Raw genomic sequence first — 12,570 nt, 5'->3', positions numbered from 1 at the left:
TTGCTCCAGTAGTGCCACATCCCTCTTGTACTGGGGAGCCCAGAACTGGACACAGCACTCCAGATGTGGCCTCACCAGGGCTGAGTAGAGGGGGAGAATCACCTCCCTCGACCTGCTGGCAACACTCTTCCTGCTGCAGTCCAGGATACCATTGGCCTTCTTGGCCACAAGGGCACATTGCTGCCTCAGGCTTAACTTGGTGTCTACCAGCGCTCCCAGGTCCTTCTCGGCAGAGCTGCTTTCCAGCAGGTCAGCCCCCAGCCTGTAACACCTGGTGACTGGGGTTATTCCTCCCTAGGTGCAGGACTCTGCACTCGCCTTTGTTGAACTATGGGTTATCTGAGAATTTTGTCCCTTTGCTAGTCAACTGAAAATGATTCCCTCCCACCCACGCTTCTGCCTTGAGGTTTCCAGTTGCTTTCCTTATGTCTTGGTTATGGTTTCTCTATTGCAACATATGTTGCTGCATCTCTGTATAAAAAGTACCTTTTTATTCAAATTACTTCTGTTAGCTTAGAGAAGGTTTTGAAAGATGCAGTTCTAGAATACTGTCCTGCCCTATGGTATCTTTGCCCTAGACAAAGATGGGGACTAATTTGATATTTTTACTACTTTCATGTGAACCAGGATACAAACTTGTCTGCATTTTTTTTTTCCTGTGCTTCTGATTTCTGGGGTTTAGGCAGGTTTTGCCTCTTGGATATTATGCTTGTACTATGTATAGTATATTTTTCTGTATACAGAACACAACTTTCAGAAAGACTTCACTTCTGTTCATCTCATGCAACCTTGGTGGCATCTTCTGAGGAATATCTGTTCCTGAAATTTTGTGGGTATCTAAACGACTTCTGTTTGTTTTCAAGTGCTGCAGTTCCAGGTGTAAAGCTGCACTTGGTAGAAGTAACTACTAAATGTTTGAGATGTCTTACAGTGCCATCCACAGTGAAAATTAGCATGTAGATAAAACCTTTCAAAGGAAAAAGGAGTTGTTTCTGTGAATGCTCACCATTCTTCCTCTTTTCATCTCCTTGGAGCCCCTTAACTCTGAGAACTCTGAAGTTGAGGGGCACAATGATGGATGTGGCGTGTGGACCTCTTACTTGCACATGTCTTTGGAGTGTGTTTGTTCTGGATTGACTGAAGAGGGAGAGGAAATATATTAACTTGGATACTGTTTAGACAGTGTCTCTGATCTTAAATGCTTTGGGAGTATGTGTGCCCACAGTGTAAAAGTGCTTATGAAGAACTAATCTCAAATAATTATAGTTGCTGGACAGTAATTTTGTTTTCTCCTGCTTCTTAGGTCACGCTCCTGGCATCAGGAACCAGCTGCAAAGGCTTTGATAAATCTTTCATTTTGAATCTTATAATAGGTTGAATATATTATTTGACTGACTCATAGTATAATTTGTAACATATATTCTAGGAGAGCATTGTAAGTTATCAGATGCAAGCAGTCAGCTTATTTTACAGAAGAATGATTAAAAAATAAAAAGAAAACTGAAGAAAAAATATGTTGTGACTTACTTTAGAGCATTTATGGCAATAGTGTAAACACTTGCTGTTCCTTTTGGGGTGAAATGGTGAATTCTTTGAAGGAACATGTGTATATGCACGTTTCCACTCTGGGCAGGCATGCATGAGTACAGTCATTCGAACTGAAAGCTTGCTGGTACTTTACCTGGAAATGTGGAAAACAGTGACAAGAAAGTTTGTCAGTGATGCTGAATTATCCAGGTAATAAACATTAACTAAGGAATTGCAGGAGGACTTAATAAGACTGAGTAAGCATGCAGTAAAATGGCAGATGGAATTCAATGTAGGTAAATGTAGTGATGCACACGGGGGAGCAATCCTATACTTTGCAACTATTGATTATTACCAATTTGGAAAGTAATTTTGGAATCATAAGAGATCTATGAAAATATTAGCCTCAATGCTTAGTAGGTGCCAAAGAGGCAAACACTGTTAGTCATTATTAAGAAAGGAACTGAGAACAAAACAGAAATTACCATCCTGCATCAATTCAGTTCTGGCATATTTTCAATTGCTACAAATTCGTATGTGTTTCATGGTATTGCAGAGTTATAAATAAATACACATGCATGCATATCCCAAACCAGGAATTTTAATAACTTTACTATTATGGTTGTCATTATGAACAGATAAATAATCCCCTCCTTTGCTTTACATATCTCCCATTTATTTTTTAGCTCCATGTTTTCAGCCTATCATAAAATGCAAATTTAAATTTGGCAAAGCTTAAGATGCTATGTTTTCAGTAATTTAGCTCTGCAAAGTTTTCATTAGAAACCACTTATTTAACTATAAATAAGTCAGGCTTTATTTGATTAAATATGCAAAGAAAAATGAGAACAAAAATAAGTGTCCCCACGCTTCTATCTTATCATCACTGATGTTTTAAAACTTTATATTCCATTATAAAGTTGATCTATTTTCTGGCTTCTGTGGTGCTTTAATGAGCTATTGCTAGTTAAAGTCAGTAATGCTTGAACTTAGTCATTTCAGGTTTGTGACATAACTTCTGCAGCCAAATAAAAGCACAATTCTGTAAAAGATGGAGAAAGAGTCCCTTGAGTTGCTGCTGCTGTGATGCTGAAATACAACTGCTGAAAGCAATCTTTAGGCAGTTGAGAGCGACAAAGATGCTTGTTGCAGTTGCTTCCAGAAAACAGTTTTAAGAAGTTAGATTTTAAAAAAGGAAAGGGGTGGGGGGGAGGGGAAGAGGATACATGTCAGATGAATCTGAAGAAAGTAGGAAATACAGGACAGAGAATTTATGTAGAAGAAGCAGCCTGCGAAGAGCTATAGCTGGCACTCAGTGTTCAGGTAGATACTGAATAGATAGGAGCAAATTGCTGAAGTAGGAACTTGCTCTGGTCTTTAGTCACTTACTCCTTTTTCTAAACTACATTGTTTACACATTGAAGGATGTAATTTTTTTGCTTTTCTGACTTGAGTTTTTAATTTGCTTAGAAGTCTGTGTGGCTGGTACGATATGTAGATTTTAGTAAAGGGAAACCTACAAGTGGGAAGGGGATGGAGTCATAAGGAATGGTGGAGTCATAAGACTGCTTTATCAAGAATTTTTCCAACTTTAAATAATAAATAGATGGAAGTTTCCAATGTTGTGAAAGATCTTCAGCCTAACATATGAAAGAGAATTTGCAGTAGTGTTATTCAACTTTAAAATATTCTTCTGAATAACTTTATTATATCAGAAGCCCTATATTTTGTGTATTCTTTAACCAGTGTGTTAGAATAATAAACAGTTAAATGTTTCAGGGTTTTGCAGTTTAACCATTTTATTTCATCTGTGTCACATTAGTTCCAGAAAATTCAAAAGCAATTAGCAATAACAAGGGCAATAAATATCTGCTCTCTGTGTTGATAAATCCATGAATTTGTAGATCAGAGGTTTTAAGTGTGATGAACAATTTGTTTGAAAGTTAAACTCATCTTGTGAAATATTTATGTGAAAATCTTGAATTGCTTGCTCTTACATTGTGATTTTGACCAGAGAACTCTACACAGAGGTCAGTTTAGATTATTTTTATATTATATTGAGTGACAGTTTTTCTAAACCATTTTAGGTCTAACAGAACTGTTATGCAGGAATTCTTCCGCTTGTGAGAAAAGAAATAAAATGTTGATGTCTGCCCACAGAGCTCTACTACACGATGCTGAATTTCATGTTGCAGCTGAGCAGAATGCTCTTTTCTGAAAGCAGCAGTCACAGGAATTTTTATTTTGGTCTCAAATGTATCGAGATCATTTCTGCCAGCTCTCTTTCAAATCATGCTAGTAGGCACAACCAGGGCTCAAATGCCTCAACATGCACAGGTGTTCTTTTGAGGATATAGTAGTCACGCTTGCTCTTGTTTGATGAAGGTAGTATTGTTGCCCTAAGTCATTTTCCCCTATGTTACCAAATGTACTAAACATGATAGCTTAGTTTTCCACATGGAAAACAGAGGCATTATTAAATTGTTTTCTGGTTTTCTAGTTTTTCTAGTATAGTCAAGCTACTATTTTGTTCAGAGCACTTTCAGTGATAGAAGCTGGTAGAACATATGCAGCATTTCAAAATGCCCAGAATGAGAGGCTCTTTATGCTCTGAAGCTGTTTAGAAAAGATGACGCTCTTGAAAAGCACACTGGTAACATCAAGAGTGAATTTGATAATTTTTTTTCACTGAGCAACTAGATGAGGCTGTAAGTCCCCAGCTCTGGGGCAGTTATCTGACCCCACTGATCAAGTGCTCAAGAATCGCAGGGTCAGTGAACAGGGAATTTGTGATTCTTTGTTAAAGTTTGTCAAATACACTAAATTTCAAGCGAGATGTTTCAGCCCCCCTGCCAACCCTCCCAAAAGTCAGCCTTCCATTTGCAAACAGTAGGTCCCACTAACAAATTTCCAACCTCGTTTGACAGCATGAAGTGAGAGGGGAGTGAGCAGCAGGGGCTAACAATAAATGTTGATAAGCAACCCATTACGGATGTTTTCTAGGTTACATATTTGAGGTATAACACTGAAAACTGAGCAGTAGTGTAAATGGAGATATGTTCCCAGGATCATTTTGAAAGATGTAGTAATGATTTGTAAATGCAGTAGATATTCCTAGTACTGGAAAAGAGAATTAGTGGATGATCAGAAGTTTCCAGAAGTAATTAAATGGTCAGTCTATAAATTAAAATATTGTATTAAGTTAGTAGAATCATATGTAAAGTAAATGGGTTTAGAAATTTAGGCATGTTGATGTGTTAATTTGATTTTACAAATATTTTCTCTTGTGTTTTGCAGAATGAAGAGAAATCATCAGTCAGTTTTCCCTCGCTCCTTAGCCATATAACTTCTGCTTTCATAAATCATCCTGTAATTCCAATGACAACTTATGCAGATTCAGGTGTTCCTGAGATGTTAAATACTTTTTCTCCACTCATGTCATCCATGCCTTGTGACATGCATATAGTTAATCTGAGGACAATCCAATCAAAGGTAAGCTGAATTACTATTTTAATGAACAAACATATTAATATAGTCCAGTAAAATATTTTACTCATATACAAAGTTCACCATGTACCTTCCTAAACTGCAGTGTAATGACTAGCTTTTGTAATTCTGCAAGAACTGAAAACTTGCACCACCATACTGGCCATTGTTTGACAGCTCTTGAGTTTGCAGTACTAGTTTGTGCACTTCAAAGGGAAAATTACTAGTAGTTGTACACTAGGAGAACTATCACTATAGACAAGAACAGTTCTTCCCCACAGCAGAAATGGTGCTATGCCCTGCAGTGAACTTCTTGCATGCCAAAATGACCTTCTTAGTTCTCTCCTCGTTTCCTGCTTCCTTTTTCCATCCCCCAAGAATGAGTGGCAAATGTCATAATTTTTATTAATTGACACAATACAATTTTTTACAGAAATGTAAACTTCTACACTGCTTTAGCTGTTGGAACTGATTTTCAAGAGATTGTATAATTACATTTTCACAGAAAAAGTGTATCAAATTAAAATAGAGTATTATTAAGATTTAAGGCAGAAATCAGAATGCATGAGAGTTCATTAAGGCATAAATGAGGACAAAATGTAAGGAAGGTTCTTGTTTCCATTTAAATCGTTCCCCTCAGAGAGGAAAAAATTGCTGCCGTTGTAAGATATGTGATCCTGTCATGGAAGAGTGCAATGCCTTGCGAAGATGAAAATTAAAGACATTTTTAATAAAACCCTAGTTTTTAAATTGACTGACACAAATTTTACCTACTATAAATAGACTGGGCCTCAGCATTTAAAAATTGACTTCATTTGGTCTTTTATACTAAATATATATTTTTGTCCTGTTGCTTAAACTTTTTAATGCATATCTGCTAGCTTGTAGTAATCAGATAGAAACCGTTTAAATGGTTTTGTCATCAAAATCTTAGCAATGTTGCCCTGAGAATACTGCTTATGAGACAGCCTAGCAAAAATTTTTTTTCCATCCAGGAGCGCTGGGATGCTGGGAGGACAGCATTAAACTTTTCAGAGAGATCAAAATCAAATCAAGCCTTGGCAGCTGTTCTGAGAAAGGCAGTCAGAGATTTGATTGTACGGTAGTTCGGGAATTTTTGTCATATGACATTGCTGTGAAGTTTTACAGGATTAAGGATATTGGCATTTGTTGAAAATTGAGAAAATTGATATAGGTTTTCATACGGTTATAGCCAAGTTTAGAAGGTATGTGTGACATAAATTAGGTTCATACTCACTCAGACGTTCCTTTAGGCTTGCATGCACTTAATCTAATTCACCTAGAGATGGTATAAGAAAAGGTAAGTTAAAGCAGATGGAGAGGCTATGGTAACTTGCTATGTCTTACGTCTCCTTTTATAGTAAGTTAAAACAGCATAATTCTTCACACGTGGGTGTTATGTGCGTGATAAAGTCTTGGGAAGTCTAAATGGTTGACTGCTATATCACAGATGTTTATACTTGGCAAAGCTCTATTCCTAAACACTTAGGAAGTTATTAAATAATTAACAATTTTAAACATTCTGAATCTTAATCAGGATAATATTTAATTTTAAAAAACTTAAGAGTTGAAATAGTCATGCTGTCATTTGAAATGCATTTATTATGCAGATGACTGCAAGATAATTCCACTGGATGTAGAGAAAGTGTTGATATCCATGACTGGCTTGTCATTTCTAGCATCACTTTACACCCATAGGAGGTTGGGCTTTTGCAGGATGAATTTCAATACTTCACTAATCTGATGTTTAGGCAGACAGTATTATTTTGTGTGCATAAAAACATGTATTTTTAAGTGCAGTGCTTTATTTCATCTACATGTCACATCAATGACAGTTAAAACCAAGCCTGGTATTTCATGGTTGAAAACTGAAGCTAATTTTGTTACATCATCATAATTACCTTATTTAATGTAGAAAATGGTGCTGCTGTTCCAATAAACAATGTAGAAAATTTTCAACCCTCAAGGATATAAAGTGCTGTAAACCTGTTTAACTATGCTGATGATGGACCCAATTCACTAATTAAGAACCTGATATTAGTTTATTTTAACCATTTTGTTTGGAAAAACCTTCTAAGACCAAACTGACATTCATTCATGCCTTGCAAACTATGCAAAGTTTTCACCAGCCAATGATTTATATAAGTATCCCATTTCAAGCCCAAATACAGTTGAGTACATTTTTACTATTTTGAAATGAGGAACTTAATAACACAGAGATGTTAAGTTTATCTGCTTACTATTTTTCATCATCTCAGTGAGTAATTAATACTGTGAATTTGTAGTACAATGAAACTGTGTCATACTGTGTTTCAAGTAAGCTGGTTTTGGTTCCACGGTCTCCTTTATTAGGAGGAGATGGGTTTGAACATGAAGCGTATTTGATTAAGACATCTCTCATACCTTACACTTCCAAGGGTTAAAGCATAATAAAAAGCTTAACGCTTATTGACACAGTTTGCATTGGAAAACAGGCAGTTTTCTCCCAGGTGTGATGTGTAAACAGTTTTTTTCCTAAGCACTGGCTACTGCTTAGGGAAAGGGCTGAATACTTATGATGAAAACATATGCAATGTGAAGAACAACTTCCTTTCTGCTACTCTTCCTGTACGATTGATTTATTTATTTTTAATCCCTTTTCATCTCTTGGTATAAAACAATTTTTTAAAAATTAAACAGCTTCCCAGCCAGTCCGAGGATCTGACTTTTTCTGAAGTACACATCAAAACAAGATGTCGTTATTAATATGATAGCATATCCTGTGACCATTTTGTTCTAAGCGATTTTAGTGTTTTGGTCCAAACTACAAAGCTGAGATTGTGGATTACTGTATGATGCTAATTAAGGCTCAAGAGCAACATATATTTCATCTACAAACATAAAATTTATTTAATAATTGTTTATTAGTGTGTGGTTTCCTGTAGACCTTAAGCTGAGTAAGATTTTAGGGACCAGATATGCAAAATGAAAATCTGATAGAAGATAGTCACTATGAACAATTAAAGCTGGCTATTGCAATTACCACATCCTTTTTATTTTGTTTTGTTTTTACTTTGTAATTTATCTAGGAAACCAATTAATACAACTACACTAAACAACTTAAGCTACACTTAAATTTTGTGTCTGCACTTATGTATATATCCAACTTTGAACTCCCTGGTTTAACAAATTTATATTCTATAGTAATTTGTACGTCTGAAATCACTTTGCTGTTCAGTTCTTTTTATGTTTAATCTTATAAAATTAAAAGTAGTATGGCTCTTCAATCTAGACTGAACATTATTTGAGGCATAAGTGGCTCTATCACTGTAAGCTTATAATTAGCTTATGATGTCCTAAAATGTCTTGCTTGCTATGCTACTTTCTGAGTAACTTTTGTTTCTTTTGTTTATTTGCAGGTGGATTTTGAGCCATCTGATGAAGCTGCTCTGATTCTTCACAGGAAGGGATTTGATTGTAGATTTTCGGACAGAGATGTGGGTCTCTTCTGTTCCACTACTCAGGGAAAGGTATAGTGACATTTTTTGGATATTTTCCTGTGTAATTTTTGCAGAAACACTGATATTAAAGTCCAATTGTGGTTGAAATCTTAGTGGTTATTTCTCAGGAGTGATAATTTCAGGATACTAGATATGTTTATCTCGAAAGCTGAGTGTAGTGCTTTCCTTTGATAAAGATATGAAACTTCTTGTATATAAATTACCATGTAAGCATCAGCAAGTAAACGTCTAGGTTGGAGTTCTAATCTTATTAATTTCCTGTGAATATTATTTTCAAGCAACTGATCAATATTCCTCAAATAATTTTCAAATAGTGTAATGTAAACAAGTTTATCAAGGAAAGAGTTGAATTACAAATTCTCAAGTGTGTTGTCATGAATATGTTAAGTAATACTATTCAAAGTTATGTGACTGCTACTTTGAAAACTGTTACCTCTTACAGCATGTGTTTGTCTGTTCCTGCTCACTTGTATGACCTACATCACTGCAAACACCTGAGCGTGTTGCATACGCCGTAAAATTGTTATATGTAACTGCTGTAATTATACAGCTTGTTTCTAAAGGTTACAGATCTGGGGCTGGATAATTGTGCATCTGTAGGATTTTCATAATCAAATCTTGAAACAGGTTTGGGATTTTTGTTAACAGAAGACTCTTGTCGTGATTAGAAACAGGAAGAATTTTAATCCAAATATTTCCATCAGTTTTTTTTGTATATTGATTTAAGCTTAATTTAGTTGCTTTAAAATGTGACAAGTGAACACTGTCTAAAATGGCTTTTTCTAGTGTATAGCATTTGAGACGTGGTTTGTAGAAATATTTGGTGTCCTTGGTGTAAGATTTGCTGTGCTACTACCTGTAAGAAATGTATGATTTGGATCATTGCTAAAGATTAACTTAAAATCAATTTTAAGGTATGTATTCTATTTTCTAAATATATATATATATATTTTTTTTTCCAGATAAAGGTGCATAAACTCTTTAACAAATTCAGCGTGGCAAGTCTTACACCCACATCTTTATCTTTGATGCATTCACCTCCAGATGCCAGAAATATAAGTGAAATAATTATGAGTTCTATGGAGATAAATACGTTCCGGATTCGGCTAAGATGAAATCTGGCTTTAATCCTCAGATAGAGAAGAGGAATCTGCAATTGTATCTCCTCCAAGTTTCATGTGCAATAAGAAGCACATTATTATTATTCCAGCTTCTGGATACTGTGAGAAAAAACATACATTCTATAGTTTTTTGACCAACACAGTGAAAAGCCATGTTGCAAGCAACATTTTTTTTTTCATGAAATACCAACATCAGTATAAGTTAATGCAACAAGTGAAGAAATTTCAAAGGATGTTAACCTCTCAACAGATTAAATCTCAGGTTAAATGCTAACTAATGGTGTATCTGGTGTTCTTATTTTAGTTTTCGTAGGGAGGGGGTTGGATTTTAAACAACCTGTTTTGCTGATCCTTCGTGAATTTATGTACAAATAATTCAGTGTAGAAATCCCTGATGCAGCTTGGAATTAAAATAGAATAAAATATTCTTGGGTAGTAGCTAATGTCCAAATATTTGCAATCATTTGCATAAATGACAATAATTTCAATTTATTCAACAGAAAAGAGATTTTTGAATTGTGGTAGAATGAAAGCTTGCAGTCCTTGTGATAAGTGATGGTAGATTTTAATGCTTCTACCATTTGCTTGAACTATGTAACTAGGAAAACATGAATCTACAAAACAATTTTGCATTGAAAATGTTTAATAAAACTCCCATTTTGTTACTTGACATACTGGGATATGTGCAATTATTCCATTATCATATATGATAAGAAATGTCAGTAATTGTCATGAATACAAGATTTTTTTACAAAACTCATTTGGATATTGATGTTCTCTGAAATGAGTTTTCTATTTCAAGATTACCATATCAAGATAAATGTGCCTTATTTTTTGATACGTCTTGTTACAATTTTGGTGTCTACGTTAATGTTTTGGGGGAAGGGTAGTTTATATAATACTTAAACTGTGTATCTCCTATCTGACAATGCTGGCCACACTCTGATCTATGTCCTCCTGCACCGAGTTTGTGCTATCTTATTCTGAACATTTTGACTATTTGAATGTATTAAAATGATGTCATATCACAAAACAAAAAAAAAAAATCAAGAATTACTGTAAAATCTAAATTCAGCTACTTTCAAGGAAATTGCAACTTGATGCAGAGGTTTGATAGTGAGCAAGACATAGTTTGCAAACCCATCATGAGTTGTGCTTGCGTGTCACACATTGTGGTGACCTGTGCATTCAGAATCATGTGCCTATATTTTAAACATCATTTCTCAAACTTGCAACCTCACTTAACATCGCCAGAGTTCACATTACTAAAGAGTAGGTTCTTACTCTTTTTGCTTTCTTTCACGTATTAACTAATTCACATTTAGTGCCGAAGCCATTTGAGTGTGGAAAGTATTTCCCTACGTAGAACTACTGTTTACGATTAAAACTTATAAACGTGCATTTGAGTGTGATCCCCTTTACTGACCTTTCTTTATCTTCATACCTCTTATTTCCATCTCTTGCTTAACATTTACTTTTCCATACGTCACTTTCTTTAATAATAATGCGTGAAAAGTCAACTGGTAAAAAGATGTGCTATTTTCAAACTCTTCATACTGCCAACTGTACTTAATTTGATCATTATCGTTCCACAGTGTATCAAATTATATCTTGTAGCTACAGGCAATCTTAAAGAAAATGAAAGAAAAGTTTTAATTTCATGCATTTTCATGGCTGGATCTCTGTCAGGATTGTGTAGGTTTCCCCACTTAACTCAATCTACTGTATGTTTTGTAATTAATGGAATATTTAGCAGGATCTGATGCAAGTTATGTCAAGAACATAAAAACCACTAACCATAAATGGAAGAATCAGATGGATCCAATAAATGGATGTTTTCATGCAATAAACATGTACTGTAAGTTTTCTTAGTTATAGTATTTGAAAATAGAATTCTTTTTTGCTGGAACTTACAGCTTGGTAGACTTGCCAGGAGAAGGTTCTAATAACATTTATTTTGTTGCATCTTAAGAATTAAAACACTTCAGAGACTTTTGTGTGTTCTGCGCAAGAGAGCTTTCAAAATTCTATTTTAAGTTTTGTTAAACAGAAAAGTAAAATTTTGATGCAATAAAGTTTTAAAGTATTTTGCCTGTTGGAATTTTTTCCAGAAGCTGTTTCATAGCATTGTATCTTTTTAATTTATCATCAGCAGTACAATCATGATGCCTGAATTTTCCTTAACCAGCAGATTTAGTCTTTGTTCTGTTATTTTGCCTTTTTTTTTTTTTAATGCAGCAACAGAACAGCCTTCAATTTGGGGTCCTTTCCTAAAACCTTTAACTAAGTTAAAACTCCAAAGTCTGATAAGAGACTTTACCATAACTGGTTCAGGATGTGGCCGTTGATGCTTTTCAACAGCTCTTGTGAATTCTTACACTGTACTTATATAGAGATTTCACGTTCCTGTTTTTCTGTGCATTTGCTGTCTAATTTCATCAGATTCTTTACTTTTTTCTAATTTTATAGCTGCTGGTTTTTTAACTACTGGTTAAGAGAACCAAGCATCCTTACTTTCAACCAATATTGTTTTAAAGACAATGCTGTGTAAGAAATGGTTTAAAACCTTGTAATTACTCTTCATATCAGAGTTGTACCTGTACTGAGATTTTTTTACATTCCTTTATCTGAAATGTCTTTGTTTTTACTTGCTCATATTGTCTCTGAAACAAACTGATTTAAATTGAAGGTTTTTGATATTTTCTCTTGGAAGGTTTTATATCTTTTGGGGAAATGTAATATAAGATCTCTAATAAAAGATAATCTTATTGTGAGAGGTGTTCAGTGTCATCAATGCCTTAACCATAGCTAATTAAAAAAACAAACAGCAAACATGATTTCTTTAAGAAGGTTGATATATCAGTAATATTTGGGAATGAGGACTTTCTGTGTTGAAATGCACTGCTGATGAAAGA

At 34.8% G+C, this 12,570-nt stretch overlaps 1 protein-coding gene across 3 annotated transcripts in view; it reads left to right on the top strand.

Annotated features, from left to right (window-relative positions):
- The window catches only part of MAN2A1 (mannosidase alpha class 2A member 1), a 130,374-nt gene extending 118,618 nt beyond the window's left edge, over window positions 1–11,756 (top strand). For all 3 annotated transcript variants that reach the window (XM_067316711.1, XM_067316710.1, XM_067316712.1), the window contains 3 exons: window positions 4,825–5,019; window positions 8,433–8,543; window positions 9,497–11,756. In XM_067316711.1, the coding sequence (XP_067172812.1) occupies window positions 4,825–5,019; window positions 8,433–8,543; window positions 9,497–9,649 (459 nt within the window). In that variant the 3' untranslated portion in view covers window positions 9,650–11,756. The remainder of the gene's footprint in view (window positions 1–4,824; window positions 5,020–8,432; window positions 8,544–9,496) is intronic.
- Window positions 11,757–12,570: the final 814 nt, after the last annotated feature.

Source organism: Apteryx mantelli, chromosome Z (assembly GCF_036417845.1).
Source record: "Apteryx mantelli isolate bAptMan1 chromosome Z, bAptMan1.hap1, whole genome shotgun sequence".
Taxonomy (NCBI): Eukaryota; Metazoa; Chordata; class Aves; order Apterygiformes; family Apterygidae; genus Apteryx; species Apteryx mantelli.
This window is presented reverse-complemented; position numbering and strand designations above follow the sequence as displayed.